At 38.6% G+C, this 16,854-nt stretch overlaps 1 protein-coding gene across 3 annotated transcripts in view; it reads left to right on the top strand.

Moving 5' to 3' along the window:
• HPSE (heparanase) overlaps nucleotides 1–14,281 on the top strand; it is a 51,331-nt gene extending 37,050 nt beyond the window's left edge. For all 3 annotated transcript variants that reach the window (XM_004009963.6, XM_060417656.1, XM_060417657.1), the window contains 6 exons: nucleotides 244–337; nucleotides 774–880; nucleotides 2,465–2,579; nucleotides 5,652–5,770; nucleotides 6,935–7,081; nucleotides 12,273–14,281. In XM_004009963.6, coding sequence (XP_004010012.4) covers nucleotides 244–337; nucleotides 774–880; nucleotides 2,465–2,579; nucleotides 5,652–5,770; nucleotides 6,935–7,081; nucleotides 12,273–12,432 — 742 coding nt within the window. In that variant the 3' untranslated portion in view covers nucleotides 12,433–14,281. The remainder of the gene's footprint in view (nucleotides 1–243; nucleotides 338–773; nucleotides 881–2,464; nucleotides 2,580–5,651; nucleotides 5,771–6,934; nucleotides 7,082–12,272) is intronic.
• The last annotated feature ends 2,573 nt before the right edge of the window (nucleotides 14,282–16,854 follow it).

The raw sequence follows: 16,854 nt of genomic DNA, 5'->3' as shown, positions 1-16,854 counted from the left end.
AAAATGAATACACTTGCCAATGAATGGATAACCCACAATACATACACTTATGACTATGTTTTCTCAAGACAGAGTAACTGGTCTCCTCCCATCTTATTCTCTCCTTAGTGGAACCTCTGCCTTTTTTTTTTTTAATAGCACAGGGGTGGGAAGAAGTAGAAAGGAGGACAAAGGTTGCTAGTTAACTTAAAAGCAGAAAGTAAAGTTTGGTATTTCTTCCTGAATATGTTCTGAATAATTCAGCTACTATGTGAATGGGCGAAATGCTACCAAAGAAGATTTCCTAAACCCTGATATACTGGACACTTTTATTTCATCTGTGCAAAAAACTTTCCAGGTAATAGTCTTTTTTTTCCCCCTCTCTTTTTAATGTAAAACCACAGTACTTTGTAGTCTAGCTAGTCCTAAATTCTGTGGGTATATAAATGTACATGTTTTTCCAGTTTTAGAGAACAGGCACTAGTTCTTATTTACCTTCAGTTCCTTCCTCTTGGGTCTTACCCATGTATATTGATTAGAAATTAAAAATATTTCCCACAGCCGTTCGGTAGAATAACTCTCATAGTCTGTAAGAATGGGGTTATTTGCATTCCTTCCACACCTAGTATTCCAATAAAAGTTAATTGCCCCAAACCTAAATGACTGTGAACATATTTTATAACTGTATTGGATGGTGGGTCTTGGGAATGCAAGGTTTTGAATGTGGAGTAATCTTTAGCATCATATTTTGTCCTCTCACTTGCAATTACAAAGGAGACTTTTCTGTTCCACAGATTGTTGAGAAGATAAGACCCCACAAGAAGGTTTGGTTAGGAGAGACCAGTTCTGCATTTGGGGGTGGAGCACCCTTGCTGTCCAACACCTTTGCTGCTGGCTTTATGTGAGTGAGCCTGCACTTGTCTCAGGGACTATATAGTACTCTCCTGTTCTTCTATTCAGCTGAAATAACTCATCGGCCAAAAATCAAGGACAATTTCTATGGCAGAACTCCAAAACTCATGCCAGATTTTACAATAAAATAATTTACTAAATTAGTTGGACATCTTTAATGCATGCCTCAGATTAATCATTGTATGAATGAACTGCTTTAGAAGTTTTGTTCCTTAATTATGGCCCAGAACTATGTGAAGCATTCCTTTCTCTAAAGAAGTACGTGGTGAAAGAGTGTATCAAGAGCCTTGACCCTGAGAAGGATACTGAGTACTTATAGCTCTATTCATAGATTCTCAAGACCGTTTAGAGCCTGGAAGTAGGAGGTCACACCCGAGGGGCTGCCAATGAATGTAAAGATTTACTAAATCACCACCTTGTCCAACCTCCACAAACTTGATTGCTTGAAAACCAACTTGTTTCAGTTCAGTTCAGTTCAGTTCAGTCGCTCAGTCGTGTCCGACTCTTTGCAACCCCATGAATTGCATTCTATTACTCGGTTAACGCCCTTAACCTAACGTTCTGTATCCTCACTGAGCTTTATTCTCTTTCCTTTCCTACCCTCATTCTTAGAAGCCCCGAATAAAGCACACATCTTTATCCTTATGTAGGGGCATGAGGAACAGAGAAAACAGTGGAAGTGTTTGTTTTGCCACTAAATAAAAATGTGGAGGAGTCCCCTGGTAGTCCTGTGGTTAGGACTTTGCCTTCCAATGCAGGGGGTGTGGGTTCGATCAACTGGTTAGGGACCGCATGTCTCTAGATCAAAAACCAATCGCCAGTCCAGGTTCGATGCATGAAGACAGGGTGCTCAGGGCTGGTGCACTGGGATGACCCAGAGGGATGGGATGGGGAGGGAGGTGGGAAGGGGGTTCAGGATGGGGAACACATGTACACCCATGGCTGATTCATGTCAATGTATGGCAAAAACCACTACAATATTGTAAAGTAATTAGCCTCCAGTTAAAGTAAATAAAAATAAAATTAAGTTAAAAAAGAAAAACCAAAACGTAAAACAGAAGCAATACTGTAACAAATTCAATAATGACTTTAAAAATGGTCCACATTAAAAAAAAAAAAGATGGAGGAAAGAGATGTCCATAGAAGCTTATTATTTTGCGTTTCACTGACCACCAGCAACCTTTACTTCTATCCTCAACATGGGGATGGTGGTGGAGAGGTGGCGGGTGGGAGGGGGAGCATGGATCCAACAGGATGGAGAACAATTGTCCGTATTGTCTAATTGTCTATAGCTGTGGGCATCTATGGCTTTGTAGACGTTATCCTACCCTGATAGGGACTCCTATGGCATATTAACAGTCTTCAAGACTTTGTTATCATGCAGCAGTGTGAGAGCACATGAAGAAAAGGATAGTCTCTATTTCATCGGAATGTCTTATTCATGACTAATACCACTTTTCTGGTTTTCTGTCAACTCTTCCCACACAGAGGAATAAATCAGAATAGTGTAGAGGTAAAATTGAGTTATTTTGTTTTCCAAATCTGAAGAAAGCTTGGCCTCACTCTGTTCCAGGTGGCTGGATAAATTGGGCCTGTCGGCCAGAATGGGCATAGAAGTGGTGATGAGGCAAGTGTTGTTTGGAGCCGGAAACTACCACCTAGTGGATGGAAATTTTGAACCTTTGCCTGTAAGTGACCATTATTTTCCTATTATGGTGAGTCGTTTAAATTACTGAGGTCGCCCATTTTAAGCTTTTATGAGGAGTCAATTCTCTTGTTAAATTCAGGGCTCTTAGTAAGTAGCCAAACCATGGAAAGGTGGACTGGAAGAAATCTTAGAAGAAACCCACTGTAACATTTTTGTGTCTCAAGAGATAGAGACCCAGAAATAATGATTTCAACGTGAGTCACTGGGGTCATGTCATGAGTTTTTTTTTTTTAAGGGGGTAATTTGAAATTTTATGACTTCAATTTTACATGATAACAAACTTGAATCAACTAGTTTTCAAAGTAAATCAAAGTTGAAATTGCCATTAGTATCCAAAGTTTCAAAATGTTTTTATGTCATGTTACTTAACTTTTAGATGACCTAGTACCATGTATTTGTTCAAAAATATCACCCTAAGATTGGCTATTTTGTTAATAATCTTCAAGATATTTATGAATAAAGTCTCATTTCCACCCTATCTCCAACTACATCTGGTGCTAAATCAGGAACTGTAGCCTTTCATATAAAAACCACCTTGAAGATATATATATATATATGAATAGTATAGATATAGCTCTGAGAAGTATGACCTTGATTTTTGTTGTCTAAAATAGCATTTGAGAATATCTGTTTTCTAAGAATAATTCCTACGGGAATTATTTGAACACTGTAGGAAAGCTAAGAAGGTCTGCAAAAAGCACATGCTAAATATAAGCTGGGCTTTTGTGGTTTATAGATATCCCCCTAAAATTACTTTTAATCTATAGTGGTCCAAGCTCATGGAGCACACTGTTCATAATAAAACATTTCTACAAAATGGAATCTCTTCCCCAAGTCATTTATAAAATGAGTTAAACCAAGTATGATCATTTCACTGAACAAATATCCAAAATCTACTACTGGCCATTTCTTAAATGGACCTTGAACAAGGAAGAGAAGTTAATAATTTCTTCACAATGTGCTCTAAGTACAATATCTAGAAATTCGCTACTTTACCCCGTCACTCTTTATAACTAATGCCAGCTATTTATAATGTTGTCTAAAGCTTCAAACACAAACTTTTGACTTAAGAATTCTTTGTATATATGCTAAATATATTTCTTCCTCAAGGTTTACAAGTCAGCTAGAAAAACTTGAAGGAGTAAATGGTACCATTGACATCTGCAGGATCCTAGGGAATCAGCCTTAAAGCTATTGTACATGTCTGTTTTCTTATTTGATTTGCATAACAGTCCTGGAAGGTGGCAACACAGGTGTCTTATATTCATCTATCTATTTATTAATTGTTTAATTGGAGGATAATTTCTTTATAATGTGCTGGTTTTTGCTGTACAACAATGCAAATAAATCATAATTTTATATATGTGTGTGTATATATATCCACTCTCTTTTGAACCTCCCTCTCTCCTCCCATCCCACCCCTCTAGGTCATCACAAGACGCCAGGCTTGACTCCCCATTTTTCAAATGTTTTTGTTGTTCAGTGGCTAGGTGGTTTCCTGTTCTTTGTGACCCCGTGAACTGCAGCACACCAGGCCTCCCTATCCCTCACTGTCTCCTGGAGTTTGCTCAAACTCATGTCCATTGAGTCAGTGATGCCATCCAACCATCTCATCCTCTGTCGTCCCTTTCTCCTCCTGCCCTCAATCTTTCCCAGCATCAGGATCTTTTCTAATGAATCGGTTCTTTGCATCAGGTGGCCAAAGTACTGAAGTTTCAGCTTTGGCATCAGTCCTTCCAATGAATATTCAGGGTGGATTTGCTTTCTCATTTTTCACACAGGGACGTTCAAATTAAGGGATGCTTGTGGGATTTGCTGGAGGTCACACTGTCTTGTTATTCTAAAGAATCCTATACAAATCCTGGCTCTTAACCTGCTTGCTTTCTATCCACCCACCCACCTCCCCTCACAGAATCGTGCTAAAGTTATGCCTCTTTTGAAAGCATTTAATTGATTCTTCTCTGTAAAACCTTAAGTCTCCAGTGTAAAATCTAAAGCAGAGAAACAAAAGCTGTTTGCCTATTAAATCTGCTTTATCTCAGTTCAAGGGCTTCCCTGTGGCTCAGCTGGTAAAGAATCCACCTGCAATGTGGGAGACCTGGGAGGAAGGGTTGACGTTATATATATCTAGTGAATTAAAAAATAACTTTCTTATTATGAAAAATTTCAAAGGGAAAAATATATGAAGCCCTAATCTTGTTTAATCCATAATCCTACCTGTCCCTCACCTCCCACTTACTGGATTACTTCCAAGCAAACCTCAGGTATATCATTTTATCTGTAAGTATTTCAGTATGTTTCTCCTTTGGAAAAACATAACACAGTATAATTATCACACTTTAAAATATTGACAATAACTTCTTAATATCATTAAATATTTAGTCAGTGTTTCACATTTTCCTTACTGTCTCAACTGTCTTTAGCAGTTGGTTTATTCACATCAGAATCCAAACAAGGTCCATATATTGCATATATTATGTCTCTTTTTTAAGCATTTATTATATCTCTTAAGCCTGTTAATCTTTAACTTCTCCCTCCCTCTCTTTTTTTTTTTGTCCCTTGGAATTGATTAATTAAACAAACCAGGTAATTTGTTCTATAATGTTTTCCACATTCTGCATTTTGCTAAGGTTTCAGAGGCAGTTCTGTTCCACAGATAGAAGTTTTTATCTTTCAAACTTGGCTCTGTATGTGTATATGTGTATGTGAGTGTGTATGTAAAATTTTTGCTCTGAGTTTTGAATTCTTGGATGACAGACAACACAGAATATTTAAACTGCCTCTGAGCAATCAGTTATATTCTTGAGATCTACCTCCTAGCAGACATAGCCCTCTGAATCATGGAAATATAGTCCTCTGGTGATGAACAGCAGCAACAAGATCCTGCCCTCAGATTCACGGTGGCAACACAGACCAAAAGATAAATCCTTTTTGAATACCTCCAGGATAACAATCACGCTGTTTGTAGGATAGCTATTTGTTTGACACTGTTTTTGTTAAAAAGTAAGTAAAGATCTATTTTGTCCCTCCCCTCTCCAATCACTCCAACTAGGATTATTGGCTCTCTCTTCTGTTCAAGAAACTGGTGGGCAACAAAGTGTTAATAGCAAGTGTGAAAGGTCCAGACAGACACAAACTGCGAGTATATCTTCATTGCACAAACATCAACCAGTAAGTGTGTAACACACCCTTTACCAATCAAGTTTTAATAAGTAAGCACACAACTTCCTACTCTAACACCCTGCTGTCTTCCATTTATACAGTGGATCTAACGTGTCTCATTGTCCTTTATTTGTTTTCATTCTCATAGTGATATGGTGCCAGAGTCAAGCTAAAAAAAAAAAAAAAAGAGGTTAAATGTAGGCATTTACAGTCCAGCAAAGATTTGTACAATGATTTGATTAACATAATACATAATAAAAATATATCCTGAATTTAAATAAAGAATAGTACAAATGTAAGCACATAAAACAGATTTCATATGCATGATTAATCAATTGAATGACTATGGATGAATATAAATATGAATTCATATGAGTGAATAATTATGTGACTATACTTATCATTTTGAATCATATCTGATTAATTAAATAAAGAAGAAAAATTAAAAGGTGACTGATAACAACTCTCATGTTTTCAGAAGTTTTAACCCAGTTTCTGGAATTGAGAGGCCATAGAGATTTTTATAGTATAGTACTCTGGCTTTAGGTAGCAAAAAATATTCCTAAGTTTGAAATTTTTCTCTTCTTAGTTTCAGTTTGTCTTTCCTGATAGAATAATACTAAAATATTAATTTTAGCTACAAAGGCTATCCACGGTTTCCTATTTCACTGAGTGGGAACTCTGTGTTTGGTGAGTGGCCCCATTAGGACTGGTAGGGAATGACTTAGGTGGATAAATTCTGTAAAATGTTGGTAGATTTAACTTTCTTATTTGTGTTGGTCTTTTCATAAGGTTAGAAAAAGTCTTGGTTTATATGGTTTATAATATGAATTCATATGAGCCCACAAAATTTTCCTTTTATCATTTAGCTTTCCTAAGTTTGAACATGTATGAGCTGACTGACTTCCTCACAAGTCAGTCTGGCAAAGCAGCAAAGATTACAAAGTGCTAAAGCCCAGGAAATGGTTGTGTAAAGAGCAATATTTTTATCACATTTTCAAAACAGGACCACATCAGCTGTCTGATACTATCATAACTGGAAGATGCAAAGAGGGTGCAGCATCACTAAAAATACTAAATACATTTGGTATTATCCGTGATTATATTGTAACCAACTACTTAATTGCTTAAATTAAATAAACACTCTTATTGAGTTCATGTATTTGCTTTCAGCCCCAGGTATAAAGAAGGAGATTTAACTCTCTATGCCTTAAACCTCCATAATGTCACCAAGTACCTGAAGTTACCACATCACTTTTTTAACAATCGAGTGGATAAATACCTCGTAAAACCTTCAGGACCCGATGGCTTACTTTCTAAGTGAGTAATTTTCTTGGTTCATTTCCAACTTTCACCCAAAGTGAATTTTATTGGTATTTGCCAGAATATTGTGTGTTGACAGGGAGCAAAAGAAAAAAAATCAACTATTTCAAGTTCTAACAATTCTTAATATTCAGGAAGTTATATGTGAATACACACCAATACAGGTGTAACTCATTTGGAGAATCAAAGCAGTAGGATGGGAAGACAAACAGCAGTTATCTTACAGAAATGTTTTCATTTCAAGACAACTTGATGTATATCAGGATCCACTCAATGCATTTAGATTATTTGCTCCAAAAAAATAATCCTTGGTAATACAGTCACTAAAGCAAAAATACCTGTATGTAATTGCTATATAAAGGCATAGGAGTTGCTATAAAATATCATGTGTCATGGATGTGATTCTCTTACAGTATCACAAGTTTTTTATTGGTTAGAGTGAAGAAAAAGGGTGGTCAGAAATGTGCCTTTAGGTGAATTATTTAAAGTTGGTTCTTAAACATTTTACTTCTAAAAGCCCATGATTGAATATGTCTTAAAAAGCTTATATTCAACAGAATACCCAAGGGACTTCCCCGGTGGTCCAATGGTTAGCACTCCATGCTCCCAATGCAAGGCACCTGGGTTTAATTCCCGGTCAGGCAACTAGATCCCATCTGCTGCAACTAAAGTTTGCATGCCATAACAAAGACTGAAGACCCTGCATGTGCAAATAAGGCGCAGCCAAATAAATAAACAGTCTTCTAAAACCAGACTACCCAAGAATGAGTTAGGCATGACAAATATTTCTGTCCAGCATGTGTTGGAAGGATCTCTTTTCTTCATGGCTATTCTCACACTGCGTGTGTGTGCTCAGTTGCTCAGTTGTGTCTGACTCTTTGCCACTCCATGGGCTCTGGCCCGCCAAGCTCCTCTGTCCATGGGATTATCTCGGCAAGAGTACTGGAGTGGGTTGCCAGTTCCTCTTTTAGTGGATCTCCCATCTCTGCAAATGCGCTATGAGTGATGTTTTCAGTGACAGCATCAGAACCTGAAAAAGTGCCATTAAACATGCTTTCTCCAGAGTCCTATCCCCATGCTGCGAAGTCGCTTCAGTCGTGTCCGACTCTGTGCGACCCCATAGACGGCAGCCCACCAGGCTCCTCCGTCCCTGGGATTCTCCAGGCAAGAACACTAGAGTGGGTTGCCATTTCCTTCTCCAGTGCATGAAAGTGAAAAGTGAAAGTGAAATCGCTCAGTCGTGTCCGACCTCAGCGACCCCATGGACTGCAGCCTTCCAGGCTCCTCCGTCCATGGGATTTTCCAGGCAAGAGTACTGGAGTGGGGTGCCATTGCCTTCTCCGCCTATCCCCACAGACAAACATTATTAACAATGGGTATCACTCCATGATTTTTTTCCTGTCCTTTATTTTACTATATATAACTGTAATCATACAACTTCTAATAGGAGAAATTGAAGGAGAACCCACAAGTTTTCCCAAGTATCTTTCCATTTATAGTCTTTGTAGACATTTTAATGGGCTGCATGTTTTATAAAATACCATGGTTTGCTTACTCATTTTCCTACTGTTTTCTCCCATACTTTTTCCCCCGTTATAAATAATGTATATTTGAATAACAGATACTTCTCTCTTTGGGGATTTTGACACTTTTTAAAGCTCTTAGCATATTTGTGTCTGGCGCCAAGAAGGGAAAAACTCTGAAGTAACCGAATAACAGTTGTAGAGTTAGATGTATCTTAAGAGGGACTTCGCTGGTGGTCCAGTGGTTGAGACTCTGTGCTCCCAATGCAGGTGTCACAGGGTCGATCCCTGGTTGGGGAACTAAGATCCTGAGTGGCACAGCAAAAAGCAAAGTCTTCGAGATCATTTTTGTTTAGCCTTAGATGGGTATCTAGGGCCATTCAGCCCTGTTTGTTTCCTCTCTGTTGGATCTCACAGCATCTGCTGGTGACTGTTCTCTGTGGCAAGGAGAAGGTGCCTTTGGACCTTTCATCTGCTGCTCTTAGTTCTATTCTCTGGAGCAGAGGATGGAATCTGCACTTCATGCCTGCGGACAAGTGGGTTTAGAGGATTTTTTTTTTCTTCTCTTTCTGGTAGGGGAGAGTAGCATACACTCTGTGTTAATTTTTATTTCCAATTAGGTGTCAATGTTGTAAAAATTGACAAGTATTAAAATATCTGGATTTCTAGCTTTCCTTTGAAAATAGGTGCTCTGGCAACTCTGGGGTGTTTTCCCAATTCGATGGAGCTGAACTGGGATTATTCACTTTAGACAACTCATCTAGCTCTCTGTTCCCCTTAGTCCCTATGTGACCCTGCTGTCATGGGCCTGTCCTACTGCTGGTACGTCACTTCCTTGACCCCGAGGGCATTTGAGTTTGCTACTCTTAATCTGAAACAACACAGAATGCTCTGTTTTCTCCAGAATAACTCTCAGATATTTGAGGGACAATTGGACTGTCTTCTCTCCAGGCTCAATATGCCCAGTTTTTTCAGGGATTCTTCTCTATGCTTTTTTACCAGACCCTGTTGCATTCTGATCATATATTTCATGCTTTATACTTGGAAAACTGGTGAAATTGTGGACATTGTTGTATTACCCTAAGTTCTTCTTGATGACTATATATTACTTATATTTTTCTCTCTTTAAAATGTTGCAAAAGTATCCCAGATACGTTTAATGAATGCGCAGTTTGCACACATGCTTATGCTAACAGCCTCAGGGGGTTAAATAATGATTACCTTTAAAAAGTTAGTTTTCACTTATATAACTTGTATAGTGCCCATATAAGGTCCTGTATCATAAGTATTTAATAAATATTTGAACTGAATATACGTTAACATAAAAGCAGTATTTTATAGTTATCTCAGATGAATTTTGCCCACCTTCTCCAATTCTACCAAATCTGTTGCTTGCTAATTCCTTCCAGCTCTATTTGGTCTGAAACTTGACAAGCATGTCTTCTATTTCTTGTCACCATATTACTAACTTAGAAATAGGAAATAAGACACTACCTTCAAATAAAACCCTACCCTTATTGGCCCGCCCAATAAGGAAATATTCCACATGCTTTAAGCTTACACTCAGTATGCGGATAACACCTTTTAGCTATATTCATAGCTGATTAAACAGTGTAGACAGGTAGATTAGATATTATCTTGCCCATGTTTCATCATCTTAACCCAGAGCAGCATTAATTTACAGTGATCAGACTTAGCTTTAAACCCTGTGACCTCTCTCAAAGACTTTCTGAAACGTTTTTGTGCACCTCTGTCACAGTCCTCAATCTCTTGCAGAAGAGCTCTAACTATCACCATTTAGAGATGTTGTCAAGACCTATTTTTGTTTGCGGTTTCCTGATGGTGGTCGTGGCGTTTCCTCCTCCACCCCTTGCAGGAAGTGCTGTGATATAGGTGCTGAGACAAAGCTCGGGTGCATGTGAGCTGAGTGTAACTGCAATGCAGGCTTGTTAGCCTTCAGCACAATTATGGTTATCTTATTACATCTTTAGGTACAGAGCCCACAACTGGGCATTTAAGCAAGGAATAATGGAAACTAATTTCTCTGCTGACTGATACTTGGTAAGGATAGAGTGTGAGAGCTCTTTAAAAATGAAAACTTTATAACAATGCTAAACTGGAAACAAACAAGTGTCTAACACTAGACAATTTAGTAAATAAAATGCTGGTACAATGGAATCTTGTGCAGTCATTAGAATGATGCAGTGGATGAATGTTTAATGGTGTGAGCAAATGTTAGGATATGTTAAGGGGGAAAGAATCAAGTTTTAAGAGACTATATACTGTATGCTCATTTTTGTCCATATGAAAATATGTATGTTCATACATACATTAAAAAGAGATGAAGAAATATACATCAAAATCTTAAAAATGGTCATGAGATAGTTTGCTTCTGTTATATTTATTTATCTGCATAATAAGGATGATGATAGATAATACTTTTACATGCTTATTATGTACAAGGCACTGTTATAAGTATTCTACATATAATATATGTATTAGAGGTATGACATAAACTCTGGCATTAACCTAAATTTTCAACAATATAAAACTTTTTCTTTATAAAAATTTCATAACATAAAAACCATTTAAGAAAAAGATAAAAGAGATAAAAATATCATTTAGAATTATGGAAGTAAGTATCAATAAAACTAAAAGTAGACTAAAGCTTTTTTCCTAAGCTCTTACTTATATAAGATTTGTTGCCATAAGAATATATTGCTGTGTTTAGTTGCTTCAGTTGTGTCCGACTTTTTGTGACCTCATAGATTGTAGCCCACCAAGCCCCACTGTGCATGGGGATTCTCCAGGCAAGAACACTGGAGTGGATTGCCATACCCTCCTCCAGGGGATCTTCCCAACCTAGGGATGGAACATTGCATCCCTGGGTTGCAATCTCCCACATTGCAGGCAGATTCTTTACCGTCTGAGCCACCAGGGAAGCCCAAGTATATATTAATTTGATTTCAATAATAATAAATATACATAACACTTGTCCTTGATTTTTTTCTATTTTTGACTCAGTTTTTAATTTAAATTTTAATAGTGAGATGCAAAGAAAACAATTATTTTTTTAAATCCATGGTTTAGCTAAAGAAAATCATTTTTCTTCACCGCAGCAATATATATTCTACCAAAGTAGCTTAACAGCTTAAGAAAATGAATACATACCTCCTGGGAGACGGGGAGTAAGAGGGTTTACAGACATAGTTACAAGTGGGAAATTGACAATCATTTTGTATGTTAAATTCATGCAAGTCATATTCCATCCTATATATTTGCTTCATATCTAGATGTTTACAATTACTTACCATTCCCCCCAAAAATGCCACAAATCCAGAAGTATGTCATCTTCATCCTTTTTACACCTCCATCATCTTGCCTAGTATGGATTGTATGTGCTTCATTTTCTGTAAAGGGCCGGATAGTAAATATTTGGGGGCTTTGCAGACCGTATGGTTTCTGTCACAACTGTTCAGCTCTACCAGTGTAGCTTAAAGGTCATCTCGGTCAAATACCTACCTGACATAGTGTTCAAATACAAGTTACATGATATAAACTGCCACAGGAAAAAAATTGGGGCCTTAAAAAGTTCTCAGGACTTTTATAGACTAGATGGAAGATGTACAGCTTGGCTAACCTGGATGCATCTTTCCCCTTTGCAGATCTGTCCAGCTCAATGACCAAATTCTGAAGATGGTGGACGAACAAACCCTGCCAGCTTTGATAGGAAAACCTCTCTACCCAGGAAGTTCACTGGGCATGCCACCTTTCTCATACGGATTTTTTGTGATAAGAAATGCCAAAGTTGCTGCTTGTATCTGAAAGTGAAAGACATGTACTAGCCTGGAGATTGAATTTTTGAGTGTATTGATAAGAGGAAAGCAAAATTCAAACTATAGGAAGGCAAGCAGATGTATTACAGACCCAGTGGGTGGGAGATTTCGAGTCCTTGGGAGACTCAGTATGAGATTTAGCACAGAATTTTGTTCTAAGTGGACCCCTGCTAATAAGGCCAAACACCATGGTTATATGTTTACATGTAGTATTTTAAAGTTATTAAAAATGTACATGATATAATACAGCCAGGAGCCAAGTATGTGAAGGATATATTATTAGTTTCAAGAAAGTATTTAGTTGTTTTTATTTAAAATAAAACAGTTACTAGGAAACTGTCAGATTCTTCCCTTATATGCTATCTCTACTGACTGCTATAGAAAAAGTTTGCTATCACAAGCTCCAAATCGTCTATGAAAGAGAGACAATCTCTTTGCATCTTAACGGAGAGCTGAGTTCAGTTGCTGTTTCCCTTCCCTTTGTTGTTTGTCTTTGTCAGTAATACCATGTGAGAAGACAGATGGCTAGATGTGATAGTATTTTTTAAAAAGATTAATGACAATTCAGAGGGAAGGGATTATATACACTTCAAATGAAATAAAAAATGACTGCAAATGAAATAGATTTACCAGGAGGAGAAAATTTAACTCCATACATTACAACCATCTGTTCGTGTTTATCTCTGTTAGTCACGTAGTCGTGTCCGACTCTGTAACCCCATGGACTGTATGTAACCCACCAGGCTCCTCTGGCCATGGAATTCTCCAGGCAAGAATACTGGAGTGGTTGCCATTCCCTTCTCCAGAGGATCTTCCCGACCCAGGGATTGAACCCAGGTCTCTCTCATTGCAGGCAGATTCTCTACTGTCTAAGCCACCAGAGAAGCCCCATGCTTACCTTTAATTTACCTTAAATTCTTGCTTTAGTTGGCTGCAAGTAACAGAAAACCCTGATTCCAGTGGCTTGAACCACCAGACATTCGTAATCCCACATAGTGAGAAGTTCAAGTTGGGTGAGCTCCACTGCTGAAAATGTCACCAAAGAAACAGGTTGCTTGTATCTCTCTGCTCTGTCACCAGCTTCATTCTCAAGCTGGAGGCATGATGTCTGTAGCTCTTCCATGGGCCCATTCAGACCTGGAAGTAGCCAGAGAAAGATGAGCCCTTTTTCTGTCTTCTTCATAGACTTTTGAACGTCTCAGAGGTTCTCTCACCAAACCTCTCTTCCTGTGTCCTTGTGTCATACTGGCCAAGAGAGGGTTGCATAGCCACTGTCTCCAACTGCCAACATCAGTGAGATTCCTCCAGTTGTCTCCTAATAATCTTGGAATGAAGGGTGTTGAGAAGTCTGTGACATTGATCACTACAGCTCCCTGCTTTTATCAGTAACAGAATGTATTATTTTCTCCTGTATCTTAATTCTACTGCTAACTGCTGCTAACTCGCTTCAGTCGTGTCTGACTCTGTGCGACCCCATAGATGATGGCAGCCCACCAGGCTCCCCCATCCCTGGGATTTTCCAGGCAAGAACACTGGAGTGGGTTGCCATTTCCTTCTCCAGTGCATGAAAGTGAAAAGTGAATGTGAAGTCGCTCAGTCGTGTCTGACTCCTAGCGACCCCATGGACTGCAGCCTGTAATTATATTTATGCCTGTTATGAATATTGTCTCATTTAAGTACATTTATAAGGAGCTAAAGCTGGTACCTAAAGTTTGGATGCTTTAATATCTTTAAATTTTATATGTCAGTGGTTTTTATATTTTCACATTTGAAATAAAGTAATTTTTGTAACCTAATGTTACAATGATTATTCTTTTAATAAAGCGTAAGCCTACAGATCCCTTGTTTCCTTCACCACTTTGTTTATACCCTAACCTTTGTTTGTCCTTTCAGCCTTCCCTACACCAAGAGTTGACCTTGACGAAAAGAGACCATCAGGCACAAACATAATTCCCTCCCTCATCATGGAGATCGGATCATGATCAAAGTTCAATCCAGTCTATTTTTCTTCTCCCTGTCCCTTCGGCCACTTAATAAATTCAAGGCCCAATTTTTCACTGGTATTGTTATAATCTCCTAATTGGTCTCTTTGACTTTGCTTAAAATTCTTGAAAATTTTAATGGGCTTAAATGGGCTTAAAATGTGCTTAAAAATTAAAATGGCTCTCCATTCCCTTAGTAGATAGGCCCTTCCAGAACAGCACGGGCTGTTTTCTTTGGCCTCAATTCTTGCTGCTTACCCCATGAATTCTGTTCTCCCGCCCACACGCTGGTTGAACAATCTGGACAAACGGCCTCCTTCACCTTTTGCTTCTGGACCTTTAGTGCTGCTCCTTCTGCTCTGCATCTGGACTCTTCTAACCGTCCTCTCTATGCGGCAAACTTTTATGTTTATTAAGACCCAAGGTCTTCCCTGGTGGTCAAGTGGCTAAGACTCCAAACTCCCAGTGCAGAGGGCCCAGCTTCGATCCCTGGTCAGGGAACTAGACCCCACATGCTGCAACTAAAGATCCCACATGCGTGCTAAGTTGTTTCAGGGTCGTTCATGTCCACCTCTGTGCGACCCTATGGTCTATAGCCTACCAGCCTCTTCTGTCCATGGATTTCCCAGGCAAGAACACTGGAGTGGGTTGCCATTCCATCCTCCAGGGGATCTTCCTCACCCAGGGATTGAACCCGAGTCTTTCATGCCTCCTGCAATGGCAGGCAGATTCTTTACCACTAGTGCCACCTGGGAAGCCCCAAAGATCCCACACATCACAGCAAAGATGGAAGATCCCCCATGCTGCAGCTAACACCTGGCACATCAAATAAAAAAATATTAAAAAAAGGAAAAAGACCCAGCTCAAACAGCAGTTTCAATGCCTTCCCCATCATCTGAGTAGCTTTAGTCATATTTCTTTCCTCCTATAGCAGTTTAGACATTTATTTTTGTATGGTTGATGATAGTCCACTAGTTTTTAAATTAGTTCTTAGGTTACTTTATCAAATGCAACTTATATGTTTATTTACATTCCCATAGACCTTGCAAAGGACACTAACACGGCTAGTTTACCTGAAACTGCAGCACAACAAACTTAATAAGGCAAATCTGCATATTTAACAAAATATTTCTAAACATACCTTAAAAAATTTAAAACACAATTAAAAAAAAATTCTTATACATCTAAAAAAAAATCACACAAAAATTTAGTAGATCAAGTTCCCTAAGCATTTAAACACCTTAAAAACAACATTAATTACAAAACCTATATAAACACAATTTGTACGAAAATGTCATTTTCTCATGCCAAAGTTACAAATTTACTATCCTAGCCAGAGTTAACAGAATTACCAGTTCAGGGCCTCTATACCAAGTACGGTAACCATTAGCATTTGACTAGAGAATCTAGAAACAGGATATAGAACCACTAGTGTGTTGGGTTCAACCCCTTCCTATGCTTAGGTAGAAGAAAAGTCTGAGATAAGGACTTGGGGTCCAGTAGTTTATTTGGGATCTCAGGAAGCAGGCATGAGAGATCAGGGAGAGTGAGATGGAGGAAAAGGAAAAGCCAGTATTGAAGTTTGTTGTTGAATTTGCTGCAATAGGCAATGAGAGTTCAGTTCCACCAGTACCACTGAGAAACAGGGATGCCTTTCATAATTTTTCTCTTATTATTCTCATGTTTCTTAGCAGGTATCATTTCATACTCACTTTATTGTCAATTATAATTTTCACAAAGAACATCTGCTTCACATAAAATAGTTTTAAGGCCAAACTGAAAGCAGTTAGGAACTCTCTTCAGAGAGGAGCCAAGGGAAAGACATTCAAAGAAAGTGTGGAAACAGGAAAAAAGAAATTATCTGGCTATCATTTGAAACTTAGTTTGGCTATTTGTGACTGGTTATCCTTAGTATTTTGATCGCCTAACCCTGAGGTAATTACCAATTAAATGACTGAGCAGGTATGCATTTAGACCACCACAGCACAGAATCACATCAGTCTAATAACTTCCTTGTTGAATTAATGTAATAGAACACATGGAGGAGGAGGGTTGTGTGATCAGGAGGTATTCCCTGGCAATGCTGACCCTTGGCCTAAACATCATACTTGTCCCCCAGAAACCCTATGAAGACCCACATCCTCAAAGAGTACCCTTATCCTAGGGTCAGTGCACACTCAGAAGCTCTCTGTTGTCCTCCACTGAATCAGGGTTGCAAGAACGCCTATCCCTCTGTAGCAGATCCCAACTGGCAAACTATTGCAACATTTATAACTGGGGGTGGGCGGGGTGAGGGGGATAGGTAGGAAAAGTCCACCTTGGATGGCTAGACCAGCAAAGGCAGCCACTTTAGAATGTACCTCATCCTCAGAGGCAGGCGTATGACCCTTTACCTGAAGTGCTTATCTGTCTCAGTCTATTTGTTTTGG

The sequence above is a fragment of the Ovis aries genome, chromosome 6 (assembly GCF_016772045.2).
Source record: "Ovis aries strain OAR_USU_Benz2616 breed Rambouillet chromosome 6, ARS-UI_Ramb_v3.0, whole genome shotgun sequence".
Lineage (NCBI taxonomy): Eukaryota > Metazoa > Chordata > Mammalia > Artiodactyla > Bovidae > Ovis > Ovis aries.
The sequence above is the reverse complement of the archived record's forward strand: the minus strand, read 5'-3'. Positions and strand labels throughout refer to the sequence as shown.